Source organism: Drosophila subpulchrella, unplaced genomic scaffold (assembly GCF_014743375.2).
Source record: "Drosophila subpulchrella strain 33 F10 #4 breed RU33 unplaced genomic scaffold, RU_Dsub_v1.1 Primary Assembly Seq354, whole genome shotgun sequence".
Taxonomy (NCBI): domain Eukaryota; kingdom Metazoa; phylum Arthropoda; class Insecta; order Diptera; family Drosophilidae; genus Drosophila; species Drosophila subpulchrella.
The window spans coordinates 9,085,777-9,099,325 of record NW_023665577.1 but is presented as its reverse complement, the minus strand read 5'-3'; the positions used below and the strand labels follow the sequence as shown (position 1 = coordinate 9,099,325).

General features: G+C 37.8%; 2 protein-coding genes across 2 annotated transcripts; both read right to left on the bottom strand.

Annotated features, from left to right (window-relative positions):
- Positions 1–629: 629 nt before the first annotated feature.
- LOC119560777 lies at positions 630–3,353 on the bottom strand. Its single transcript, XM_037874402.1, has 2 exons — positions 3,278–3,353; positions 630–3,211 (listed from the first exon to the last, which is right to left on the bottom strand). Exons 1-2 carry the CDS (start codon positions 3,350–3,352, stop codon positions 710–712), a joined length of 2,577 nt encoding a protein of 858 aa, XP_037730330.1. The 5' UTR covers position 3,353; the 3' UTR covers positions 630–709.
- A 5,797-nt stretch (positions 3,354–9,150) lies between these two features.
- LOC119560778 (cytochrome c oxidase subunit NDUFA4) lies at positions 9,151–11,288 on the bottom strand. Its single transcript, XM_037874403.1, has 4 exons — positions 11,192–11,288; positions 11,083–11,128; positions 10,870–11,016; positions 9,151–9,308 (listed from the first exon to the last, which is right to left on the bottom strand). Exons 2-4 carry the CDS (start codon positions 11,122–11,124, stop codon positions 9,246–9,248), a joined length of 252 nt encoding a protein of 83 aa, XP_037730331.1. The 5' UTR covers positions 11,125–11,128; positions 11,192–11,288; the 3' UTR covers positions 9,151–9,245.
- Positions 11,289–13,549: the final 2,261 nt, after the last annotated feature.

Genomic DNA, 13,549 nt, shown 5'->3' with positions numbered 1-13,549 from the left:
GAAGTTTGCAACGCAGTGAAGGAGACGTTTCCGACCCCATAAAGTATATATATTCTTGATCAGCATGACTAGACGAGTCGATCTAGCCATGTCCGTCTGTCCGTCCGTTTCTACGCAAACTAGTCTCTCAGTTTTAAAGCTATCGGGCTGAAACTTTCCCAAAAGTCTTATATCTTTTGCAGGTAGTATAAAGGTCGGAACCAGCCGGATCGGACAACTATATCTTATAGCTCCCATAGGAATAATCGGAAAAAAAAATTTAAAAAAATGATATATTTGGTGTTTTTTGGCATATAACCTCCTAAGCTTGGAAATAACATTTTTTAATTAGTTTTGAATTTTGAATTAAATTTGATCGAAATCAGACGACTATATCATAAAGCTGCCATAGGAACGATCGTAAAATTGGTGGAAAAATAAGATGAAACAAATTATAGCTTCGGTGTTTTTCAACATATAACCTCCAACGCTTGGAAATAACATTTTTTAATTAGTTCTGAATTTGGAATTTAATTTTATCAAAATCGGACGACTATATCATATAGCTGCCATAGGAATGATCGGAAAATTGGTAGGAAAATAATATGAAACAAATTATAGCTTTGGTGTTTTATGACATATTATCTTATACTATTGGGAATATCATTTTTTGTGTTTTTAAATTTAATAATTATAGCTGCAAGGGTATATAAGCATCGGCTTGCCGAAGCTAACTTCCTTTCTTGTTTTCTATAAGATATGCAGATGGTGCCAAATGCCTTAAAAGACAGACCACCACACCTTTTTTAGATTCCGATTGGCTTAGCGTTAATATACCATCAGTTGCCCAGTATTGGTAGTTCCAGTTATGACAAGAGCCAGACATATTTACATCGTTTTTAATCGTCCTTCTTAGGATAAGTGGTAAAGGTTCAGGGAGAATGGAACTGTATCCAGGTAATGATATCGATACTATACGACTTAAAAGCTTTTTAGATCTAGTAGAATGTTGAAACAGTTTGTCATTTGAGTATACCTTAACAACAACAATAGGGTCACTTTTATTGTTTGCGGATGAAAGCCAGCTAGATGATGCTTTTAATTTACCTAAAAGTTCGTTTGGTAAATAAACACCAAGTTGAAGGTTTGGTTCTTTAACAAGATCATTAATGTCATGATTTGTTTGGAGAAATCGGTAATGTTCATTTTTAAATGAACCTTTTAATTGTTGATATATTTCTCCAGACTTTTTATTTTTAATCAGAGCTATTCCAGAAACATTAGCAATAAGAGGATTGATAAGGAAATATAAAATATACTTCGAAATATGTACGGAAACTCCTATATCATCATAGTCTATGGTTTCACTTTCTACTTCTAAGCCAAAGTCTTCTTCAACAATGTCGGTGTGAGTAACGAACAATTTAGTTGAAATAGTGTCGACAGATCGTTCAAATGATTCCAATAACTTGTTTGTCGCGTTTATCTTAGCTGACCTTCTAAGAACGCTGAAGTCAATACTTATTATTGCATTGTAAGTATTCAAAATATCAGCGAAAACAATTCTCCATTTTAGAAAGCCTTCAAATGTAACCCAATACAATTTGTTTTCTAAAATGTTCTTAAGGGTAATTTGAATAATGTTAGAAATAAGCAGTATATCAACGGGCACTAGTATTTTTTTGTTTTTTGTGATTATGTCTTTAACATTTCTTAATACTGTTTCTGGACTCGAGCTTTGCGTAGTTGATTTCCATAAATCATGAAATGTTTTTGTAACTTTGTTTGTTTTTTTACATACGATTAGTTTTCTTAACTTTCTCCAAAAGGCTCCGCTTAAGTCACCTTTACATAGTCTAGTAAAAGGCATGACATTTTTTTTCAGACATATTCTTTTAGTCCTTGGAAGTTTTCCGGAGCGAGTTAATATCCATTGATTTTTCATGTCATTTTTTGAAAATAATCGCTCTGGAAAACAAAGGTTTGCTTTACGTATGAGAGCTGTCGAGTTTTTACTGAGATGCACAAATAATTTTTTTAGCACTATCTTAAAATGTTTTACTTGAATAGAGAAAGTTGGTATTTGAAAATCATCATATATATTGTCGTCGCCAATTTGCTCAGCTTTAACTTCTGATGTTCTGAATGATGCAGCTATATAAACCCAATGGATTACAAACATTTTCTTCTTGCATTCAAAATTCACAATTCGAACATAGTGTACAAAAAGCTCATCTAAGTTGCTATTACTAGTTCTACTTTTTATGAGGCTTCTTAGTTTCTTACCAGTTACTTTGGAGTCGATGCTTAAGGGGTTGCACAAATTATTCTGACAAGCATGACGAATACATGAGACATTCCAACGTATAACAAATTTATGCCCTTGGCTCGGGATAGAAGCAACCATTTTTCCAACCATTTTAATAATTTCAAATGGGTTCATTAAAATAGTATACTCATCTCCGAAAGTACCAGAAAAACAATCAATTTTAAAAAAATCTTTTTGTTTTTTCTCTGTCACATACTTTGCGAAAATTTTTCTTAGAAAATTTCGATTTTTTAGGTATTTTTTGAGATGGAAAAGCCGATGTTTTTTTTTCTTCCAATCAATGCCAAAACAAACGTGAGGCCGATATGTTAAGGCACCAAAACCATTCGGACACCCAGTTCTAGATAGCAGCTCCGATTTGAAAATGCAGACTGCGTTAATAAAAATGTTGCAGGGTACAGCGACTACTACATTTTTAGAGTTGAACATATTTGGGTTATTTAGGATGTGCTTCAAACAGTGTTCATCAGATTTGTTTTTAAACTGAATAATTATATTATTATTTCGCCTTGTTGGCAGCCAGTGTTCATTAATTTTCTTCTTTATCAAAAACTTAGTTATTTTGAAAATTTCTTTGCTTGTTAAATCTGTTGGAATAATTATATTTGACCCATAGCAAAATCCTTCATTGTAAGCTGGAACTTCATTTGAAATTTTTAACCAAAGCAGAGCCTTGCTATGCGATCGAATTTCATACAGTTTATCTGGACAGTGCTTATTTATACTTATTGTCGTTTTGCAATCTACTAAATCTGGGATCCAACGCCCAGAATTTGTATCGCATATACGCTTAAAAATTTGGTGATTGGTTTTAACGAAAAGTAAATCTTCAGACATTGCATTATTAATGTCGTTATCGTTCAAACTTGCAGTTGACTTGATATAGTCATCACATATTTTAAGCTGAAATATATTAAAGTATGTAAATGTTCTATAACTTTCAATTAATTACTTTTTTAACATACTTACCGAATTATTTTGACTATATACAAAAAAAGTGCAGAAGCACATATAAATTAATGTGAAGATGGAGTTACTAAACATATTTTTGAAATAACAAAACATTCCCTTGGTGCCAACTTATCTTAGAAAAATTTAATCTTTTTATCTTATTGTGAAACTTTTATTACAATTTCTCGGGGTGGTCCCAAAAACCCTTTTCTCCCATTACTAATATTTTCATGTTTTTAATACTCGCTACTTATACACTGCTACACAGAGAACAAGAAAGGAAGTTAACTTCGGCAAGCCGAAGTTTGTATACCCTTGCAGTTATAATTATTAAATACAATTTGAAATTCTGAAAAATACAAAAAAAAATATTCCCAATGGTATAAGATAATATGTCAAAAAACACCGAAGCTATAATTTGTTTCATATTATTTTTCCACCAATTTTCCGATCGTTCCTATGGCAGCTATATGATATAACCGTCCGATTTTGATAAAACTAAATTCGAAATTTAGATCTAATTAAAAAATGTTATTTCCAAGCGTTGGAGGTTATATGTTAAAAAACACCAAAGATATACAAAAAAAAAATTCTTTTCAATTATTCCTATGGAAGCTATAATATATAGTTGTCCCAACCGGCTGGTTCCGGCTTATATACTACCTGCAAAAGAAAGAAGACTTTTGGGAAAGTTTCAGCCCGATAGCTTTAAAACTGTGAGACTAGTTTGTGTAGAAAAGGACGGACAGACGGACACCCGAACATGGCTAGATCGACTCGACTAGTGATGCTGCTCAAGAATATATATACTTTATGGGGTCGGAAACGTCTCCTTCACTGCGTTGCAAACTTCTGACTGAAATCATAATACCCTCTGCAAGGGTATAAAAAAGGGAAATTAATGTGCAGATGGAGTTACTAAACATATTTTTAAAATATCAAAAAATTCCTTCGTACTAACTTATCTTAGAAAAATTAAATCTTTTTGAAACTTTCATAACATTTTCTCGGGGTGGTCCCAAAAACCCTTTTCTCCCATTAATTATATTTTTATGTTTTTGATACTCGCTACTTATACACTGCTACACAGAGAAACAAGAAAGAACGCTATAGTCGAGTACCTCGACCATCAGGTACCCGTTACTCAGTAAAGGGACAAAAAGGAAATGAAGACATGTAAGCAGCAAAACGAGATTGAAATGCGCCACCTACCGGCGATCTCAATATATGGTAATGTGGGCGGTAGACAGACTTAAGCATTATGGGCGTTAGAGTGGGCGTGGCAAACTTTTCTTTGGATCAATCGATAGTTATTGACGAGACCAAAACATTTCAGTTAAAATTTTGTATCTAGCATAAAAATTGTGGGCGCCAGAGGCTTGTGGGCGTGGCATTTTCGCGTAACAAACTTACGCTGCGTACAAGGCTACGGAACTTAAATCTGAGATCCCAATTCTCTATCTTTGATAGTTTCCGAGATATCCGCGTTCATACTTACGATTTTTTGAAGTTTGTGGGCGGTTTGTAGGCGTGGCAAATTTTTTTTTGGTCAATCGATAGGTATTGATGAGAGCAATACATTTCAGTTACAATTTTTATTCTAGCATCAAAACTGTAGGAGCCACAGCTATGGGCGGCTTGTGGGCGTAAGAGTGGGCGTGGCAAACTTTTTTTTTGATCAATCTATAGCAGTGGTCGGCACACACATACCATCACAAGTTTGCCTTGCATTAGTGTGAGTTTAAAAATCACGAAGTTGGCGCGCAGCGCTCTGACGCCTGACGTTTCTCTGTTTTGCACTGAAATTCTCTGCCGCAGCAGCAAAAAAGTGCGCCGAAGCTGAGAAAAAAAGACCCGAAGACCCATGCCGAAGTCATACGAACATCTACGTTATACGTGAGCGAGCAGAGGATGGGTAGAACACTTCCCTATGCTCACTAGATAGGCCGCTGCCGACCACTGATCTATAGGTATTGACAAGACTAATACATTTAAGTTAAAATTTTTTATTTAGCATACAAATTATGGCCGCCACAGGTTAAGGCGGTTTTTGGGCGTTAGAGTGGGCGTGGCATATTCGCGTAACAAACTCGCGCTGCGCTCAAGACTACGGAATCTAAGTCTGAAATACCAATTCTCTATCTTTGATAGTTTCCAAAATATCCGCGTTCATACTTACGATCTTTTGAAGTTTGTGGGCGTTAAAGTGGGCGTGGCAAACTTTTTTTCAATCGATAGGTATTGATGAGAGCAATACAATTCAGTTAACATTTTTATTCTAGCATCAAAACTGTATGAGCCACAGTTTTGGGAGGTTTGTGGGCGTTAGAGTGGGCGGGGCACTCTGCTGAAACAAATTTGCGCTGCGTAAGAAGCTCAGGAATCTGCACGCCAAATTTCAATAGCCTAGCTCGTATAGTTTCCGAGATCTCAGCGTTCATCCGGACGGACGGACAGACGGACATGGCTAGATCGAATCGGCTAGTGATCCTGATCAAGAATATATATACTTTATGGGGTCGGAAACGCTTCCTTCTGCCTGTTACATACTTTCCGACGAATCTAGTATACCCTTTTACTCTACGAGTAACGGGTATAACAAGGAAGAACGCTATAGTCGAGTACCTCGACTATCAGATACCCGCTACTCAGCTAAAGGGACCAAAGGGAAATGGAGATATGCAAGCAGCAAAGCGTGATTGAAATACGCCACCTACCGGCGGTAGACAGATTTGAGCGTTATGGGCGTTAGAGTGGGCGTGGCAAATTTGGATCAATTGATAGGTATTGACGAGACCAATACATTTCAGTTAAAATTTTGTATCTAGCATGCAAATTGTGGGCGCCACAAACTTGCGTAACAAACTTGCGCTGCGTACAAGGCTACGGAATCTAAATCTGAGATCCCAATTCTCTATCTATAATAGTTTCCGAGATATCCACGTTCATATTTACGATTTTTTTAAGTTTGGGGGCGGATTGTGGGCGTTACAGTGGGCGTGGCACATTTTGGGTCAATCGATAGGTATTGATGAGAACAATAAATTTCAGTTAAAATTACCATTCTAGCGTCAAAACTGTAGGAGCCACAGCTTTTGGCGGTTTGTGGGCGTTAGAGTGGGCGTGGCACTCTGCTGAATCGAACTTGCGCTGCGTAAGAAGATCAGGAATCTGCACGCCAAATCTCAATAGCCTAGCTCTCATTGTTTCCAAGATCTCAGCGTTCATCCGGACAGACGGACATGGCTAGATCGACTCGGCTAGTAATCCTGATCAAGAATATATATACTTTATGGGGTCGGAAACGCTTCCTTCTGCCTGTTACATACTTTCCGACGAATCTAGTATACCCTTTTACTCTACGAGTAACGGGTATAACAAGGAAGAACGCTATAGTCGAGTACCTCGACTATCAGATACCCGCTACTCAGCTAAAGGGACCAAAGGGAAATGGAGATATGCAAGCAGCAAAGCGTGATTGAAATACGCCACCTACCGGCGGTAGACAGATTTGAGCGTTATGGGCGTTAGAGTGGGCGTGGCAAACTTTTCTTTGGATCAATCGATAGTTATTGACGAGACCAAAACATTTCAGTTAAAATTTTGTATCTAGCATAAAAATTGTGGGCGCCAGAGGCTTGTGGGCGTGGCATTTTCGCGTAACAAACTTACGCTGCGTACAAGGCTACGGAACTTAAATCTGAGATCCCAATTCTCTATCTTTGATAGTTTCCGAGATATCCGCGTTCATACTTACGATTTTTTGAAGTTTGTGGGCGGTTTGTAGGCGTGGCAAATTTTTTTTTGGTCAATCGATAGGTATTGATGAGAGCAATACATTTCAGTTACAATTTTTATTCTAGCATCAAAACTGTAGGAGCCACAGCTATGGGCGGCTTGTGGGCGTAAGAGTGGGCGTGGCAAACTTTTTTTTTGATCAATCTATAGCAGTGGTCGGCACACACATACCATCACAAGTTTGCCTTGCATTAGTGTGAGTTTAAAAATCACGAAGTTGGCGCGCAGCGCTCTGACGCCTGACGTTTCTCTGTTTTGCACTGAAATTCTCTGCCGCAGCAGCAAAAAAGTGCGCCGAAGCTGAGAAAAAAAGACCCGAAGACCCATGCCGAAGTCATACGAACATCTACGTTATACGTGAGCGAGCAGAGGATGGGTAGAACACTTCCCTATGCTCACTAGATAGGCCGCTGCCGACCACTGATCTATAGGTATTGACAAGACTAATACATTTAAGTTAAAATTTTTTATTTAGCATACAAATTATGGCCGCCACAGGTTAAGGCGGTTTTTGGGCGTTAGAGTGGGCGTGGCATATTCGCGTAACAAACTCGCGCTGCGCTCAAGACTACGGAATCTAAGTCTGAAATACCAATTCTCTATCTTTGATAGTTTCCAAAATATCCGCGTTCATACTTACGATCTTTTGAAGTTTGTGGGCGTTAAAGTGGGCGTGGCAAACTTTTTTTCAATCGATAGGTATTGATGAGAGCAATACAATTCAGTTAACATTTTTATTCTAGCATCAAAACTGTATGAGCCACAGTTTTGGGAGGTTTGTGGGCGTTAGAGTGGGCGGGGCACTCTGCTGAAACAAATTTGCGCTGCGTAAGAAGCTCAGGAATCTGCACGCCAAATTTCAATAGCCTAGCTCGTATAGTTTCCGAGATCTCAGCGTTCATCCGGACGGACGGACAGACGGACATGGCTAGATCGAATCGGCTAGTGATCCTGATCAAGAATATATATACTTTATGGGGTCGGAAACGCTTCCTTCTGCCTGTTACATACTTTCCGACGAATCTAGTATACCCTTTTACTCTACGAGTAACGGGTATAACAAGGAAGAACGCTATAGTCGAGTACCTCGACTATCAGATACCCGCTACTCAGCTAAAGGGACCAAAGGGAAATGGAGATATGCAAGCAGCAAAGCGTGATTGAAATACGCCACCTACCGGCGGTAGACAGATTTGAGCGTTATGGGCGTTAGAGTGGGCGTGGCAAATTTGGATCAATTGATAGGTATTGACGAGACCAATACATTTCAGTTAAAATTTTGTATCTAGCATGCAAATTGTGGGCGCCACAAACTTGCGTAACAAACTTGCGCTGCGTACAAGGCTACGGAATCTAAATCTGAGATCCCAATTCTCTATCTATAATAGTTTCCGAGATATCCACGTTCATATTTACGATTTTTTTAAGTTTGGGGGCGGATTGTGGGCGTTACAGTGGGCGTGGCACATTTTGGGTCAATCGATAGGTATTGATGAGAACAATAAATTTCAGTTAAAATTACCATTCTAGCGTCAAAACTGTAGGAGCCACAGCTTTTGGCGGTTTGTGGGCGTTAGAGTGGGCGTGGCACTCTGCTGAATCGAACTTGCGCTGCGTAAGAAGATCAGGAATCTGCACGCCAAATCTCAATAGCCTAGCTCTCATAGTTTCCAAGATCTCAGCGTTCATCCGGACAGACGGACATGGCTAGATCGACTCGGCTAGTAATCCTGATCAAGAATATATATACTTTATGGGGTCGGAAACGCTTCCTTCTGCCTGTTACATACTTTCCGACAAATCTAGTCTACCCTTTTACTCTACGAGTAACGGGTATAATAATGCTGATCCGTAAGTACAACCGACGATATGCATTTTTAACGGCTTTTGAGGTAAGCAACGCTTCTTAGATTTGGTTTGAATTCATAGAACTTACAAACATGTCTGTCCCAGGGATATTTTTAAGCTTTGTGCGAGTGATTTGCAGAGCGAAATATGTCAATGCATATTGGTTAACAGAGTTAGGGCTTGTGATAAACGTAAATAGGCTTAGAAAAAGCCGTACGACGTAACAAAGTTATCCAATCAAAAGATTATTTGATGCAATGTAGTGGGTTATTTTAATATTCTTATGCAATTTGAAACTACATTTTCTTTATTTAAATTACAGTAACCCAATAAACGTAATTTATTCCTCAAAGTTTGGTGCAGCACTCTTAGTTTTTGAATAATCCCTCACAGGCGAGTAAAACTGAAACGAAAAAAGGTTATTATTAATATAATTTTTTATACAAATGTACACGTTCAAAAATCTTTTAAATTAGATGAGGGAAAGGTATGTAGGTTAGGACATTTTTTTTCTGTTATTTAGTCATTTGGGGGTGCCACAGAAATCGCTTTGCGCTAAAATGGGGTGTTTTATATGTGTATCAATTCAAATTGTACACGATTCTACCTTGATTAACTTTAAAAACAGAAATCTTAATACAAAGATACAAAGGTGTCCTTAAAAAATAATACAAAATATTTGTTTTTCTACTTTTATTAATTAGATAGAGTATATTAGATTTGTCGGAACCTAAGTAACAAGTAGAAGGAACGTTTCCGACCCCATAATTGATCAGGATCACCAGCCGAATCAATGTAGCCATGTCCGTCCGTATCCAGATTCTAGAGGTTTTTGCGCAGCGCAAGTTTATTTCAGCAGGGTGTCACGCCCACTCTAAATCGTTTAAATCGGACCATTTATTAAAAAGTTGTAAGCGAATAAAGAAAGGTCTTGGGAACAGTCACTTTGCTACTTAGTTAAAAGACAAGTATAGCTGCCCTTAGCGGCTGAAGCTATCTTTAAAACTCGCAATATTCTTTATAGGAAAATAAAACCTAAGAACAGTAGAGAAGTTACAAATTATTTTTTGTCAATGTCAAATTTGATAAAATACTTTCATTCTGTTCGATGCGACTTAGTTCAACATTGGTTGAGTTTTGTAAAATGATTTATTTTGATTGATTCTTTGATTCTTGATTTTTTATTGATTCTTTTTTTGTAATAGGTAATCTTGAGAGTTGATTCTGGTCGCGGTATTGGTTCTTTTCATAGTCGCACCTGTGAAGAAGAGTTTAATGATCTAATGATTAAACTCAGCAAAGCGGTTCAAGACGCGGTCAATAATAGTTTCCAGCTCGCAATTTTGATGAGGTAATGGAACTTTTCCAAAATAAAAGCCCTCGAATCATTTAATTACCCGATGCATTCTTCCAACTTTGTCCATCTTCGGCTACAATATAAATACCTTGTGGAGCCAAGTCCTAACAGTTCACCATAACTTTAAAATCTAAGCCCATTTCAGTTTTTCTAGAAAACTTTAAATGATTAATTGTTACCTTACAGAATTTGCGTTATATAACTTACTGTTCTACGAAAAGTATAATTTTATCTCATTTGTCCAAAAACTTTTGAAATTTCCTTTTTAGGGTGGATTCAATTATATGGGCATTTTAAGAAACCTGGAATGCGTATATCTACTTTGATATGGTGTGCAAATAGCATGATCAAAACAATAAATAATTTTTTAACGGAAGTTCTTATTGATAACATTAATTTGACGTAAAAATTTTGTTGGAGCTGTACGCAGGATATTCCATAAAATCGAAAAGGGGGTGAAAAGGAGTATGACTAGAAAATTATTTGAACGCTAATGAACTTATAATACATATAAGCGAGCAAATACACATTTTACTGGCCCTTCATACTTGGCACACGAGAACTTCTGAGACAACCGAAAGAGCCGCTCTAATAAATATAAATTTACCTTATATTGCTTGTCTTTGTACTCTTGCCATGGCTCGGGATTCGATGAGCGGTTCCAAGTGACATCTGGGTTTCGAGTAGCCAGCCGAGCCATATAGTAGACGGCTCCTATAGCTCCCGCTCCAACACACACATAAAGTGGAATCAACTTTAAATTGTAGAGTAAAATTCCGGTTATGTAACAACTTAATGAAATTATGTAATTTTAGCTTACTGCTGGATTCTTTTTTAAGCTTTGAAGTCCAAGTCCTTGCATTTTCCTTGATTGGTTAATAAATTTATTTACTTGTTTTAGAAATATAAAGATATTAGAAGAAAGTTACCTAATATTTTTTCGAAGATTAGTGTGATTGAATTTTTTATAAATACAAATGCCGTCGATTAAGAACAAAAAATACTAAAATCTTTCTTATCTTTTCGATGCATAATAATATAATCAAAAATACTTAATACCTTAGACCAACAGGTGCGTGCCTTTAATAGTCTTTTCACACCATGTCGGGTAACCTACAGACTGATACCTCTGCACACAGCCGCTTAAAGTCCCTATTGCATTAAACAGCTGATCGGCATAAGAAAAACGTACTCAAAGGCCGAGTACGTGCAACAGTGAAGCCACGACAGTTTTCACAAGTTAGAACCGCTTTGCCACTTTTATGGATTTCAACTATGTATGACTTCGTCTGTTTATGACTATATCCATTTTTAAGCAATCATTTCGGGAGATGAATGCGTCCTCAAATGGCTTTCTAAAAGTTGCCAAGTCTTTCCTAGAAGTATATATGGGAAGGGAGAGAACGTGTTAATTGGGTTTTTCTAAAAAAAAGAGTGGAAAACTACTCAAAACTAAATACAAATTGATTGCGCCTAATTATGTCTTCATTGCCATTAACAAGTTGGTCAAGGGTGAGCTTTCAACTCAGGCGAGGGTAGTTAGAATCGAATATTGACTATTGTGGGTCAGCAGAGACGCCAGCAGAGACTTTCAAAAAAATAGAACCGCTTGGACTCTTTAAATTACTTATAACACCTTCCTCGCATTTGGTTCCCTGACCATATCCAATTTTTAAACCACAATATTGGCCAATTTTAAGAGATGGATGCGCCTATAAATGGATTTTCTGTAATCCTAGTACTAACATAGTCAAAAACCGCGAGCTACCTATACGAGTTAGCTAGGTGCAAATAGGCGGCTAACGCTTTTCGTCGGGTCTGTTTTTCAGCGCGGTACTCAGATGAACTAAGGAAATACCAGAAAAATACCAGATTTCGAGAGTGAATTTTCGATGAACGCCGTTAGCCGCGGCCCAAAGAATAAAAAATTTAATCTTTGGCGGTGTTCGTGCAACGGCGTTATGTAAACTAAAAATTAAAAATGGAAGGAAAACCCCAAAATCAGTGCATTTGAAATAGGACGCCTAATCAAGCTGTTGCCCTTTTATTGTGGGATTTCATCGACAGGAAGCAATACCACAACAAGGGCAAATCCGCAGAATAGTTGAAGTGCTGGAGGAGATCCACTAGGGAATCCCAGGAAGGAACATGCCGAGTGGTCCTTCGCTCTCTACATGGACATCCTCCCGGGCGTGTCCTCGCAAAGAAAGTAAGATCTGGCCAAAAGAATTTGGCTACGTTGTACTAATAGAAGTATCTTTTTAGCAGAACCACCAGCAGTACGATCTCGACGACCTCTCCATTAGGACTCCGAACACCACCACCGCTTGCCCAGCTTAAGCGTAGCTTTAGGACCCACTGGCTTCTATAGGGAGGAGGAAAATAGGGCGCCCGCTAAGGAACAGTTGGAGAAGCCATAGCCAGCCACTGCCAGGATGCTGGGCGACTTCCTGCAGCATCAGCGGATCAACCCCGTTCCCAATCCGGCTTCCACTTCCCCAAGGTCCAATATGCCTATTGGGACTCGGAGCTGAACTGCGGTGGCACGGGAAGGATGGCGAAGCATCCGCGGGACGAGAAGGATTCTTTAAACTACTAGTTTACATAAATAAAAACATTCGTTGAACATTCCATTTATTTTTATCTTAATTTCGTTGTGTACCAGCAGACTCCTCCTTTTTAAACATCTCCAATCGATTTGTTTTCCGTTTGGCAACAAACCCAGCCGCTTGACAGTAAGACCATGCTACATGCATTGCGGGTGAACCTTGAAAACTTCGGTTACACTACAAAGAATACGATTTTTCGACTAGTGAAACTCTTAGCCGAACTGAGTACTATGCTTAACAAACGTAATATATAACTAAAACATATTAAAAACTCATATATATTTTTAGTGTTATTAATCGACCCTGACAAATGTTTTCGCAAGGCAATCCCAATACAATTCAAGTAAATAAGTTAAAAAGACCACAAATATAAAATACCGCTACAAAAATTATACATAAATGTATACACATAAAAATAACAATATTATTTCTTTAATCTATTTTTAACCACTTCTATCTATCAATCACCAAGGACTTGTGAATAGGTGACCGCCCATATGGTAGATTCGTATAAGGCATGCGTGATATCACAACTGACTTCGAAATATTTTCATATAAGCTGTCACGAGTAAATTAGCGGACATCCCACATAAATGTTTATATGAAGTGTCACCCGTGACGCACGCAGCTGACACGTCTTTGCTACAGTGACTTTTTATTTCTAACAATTTTTGCGTT

Bases quoted from the DNA above. Each gene is read 5' to 3' on its own strand.
- LOC119560777 (XM_037874402.1), bottom strand. From the start codon at position 3,352: ATGTTTAGTAACTCCATCTTCACATTAATTTATATGTGCTTCTGCACT. The intron at 3,212-3,277 runs GTAAGTATGTTA...AATATATTTCAG, and splicing joins TATATAGTCAAAATAATTCG to CTTAAAATATGTGATGACTA.
- LOC119560778 (XM_037874403.1), bottom strand. From the start codon at position 11,124: ATGCAAGGACTTGGACTTCAAAGCTTAAAAAAGAATCCAGCA. The intron at 11,017-11,082 runs GTAAGCTAAAAT...TACAATTTAAAG, and splicing joins GCTTAAAAAAGAATCCAGCA to TTGATTCCACTTTATGTGTG. The intron at 9,309-10,869 runs GTAAATTTATAT...TTTTCGTTTCAG, and splicing joins ACAAAGACAAGCAATATAAG to TTTTACTCGCCTGTGAGGGA.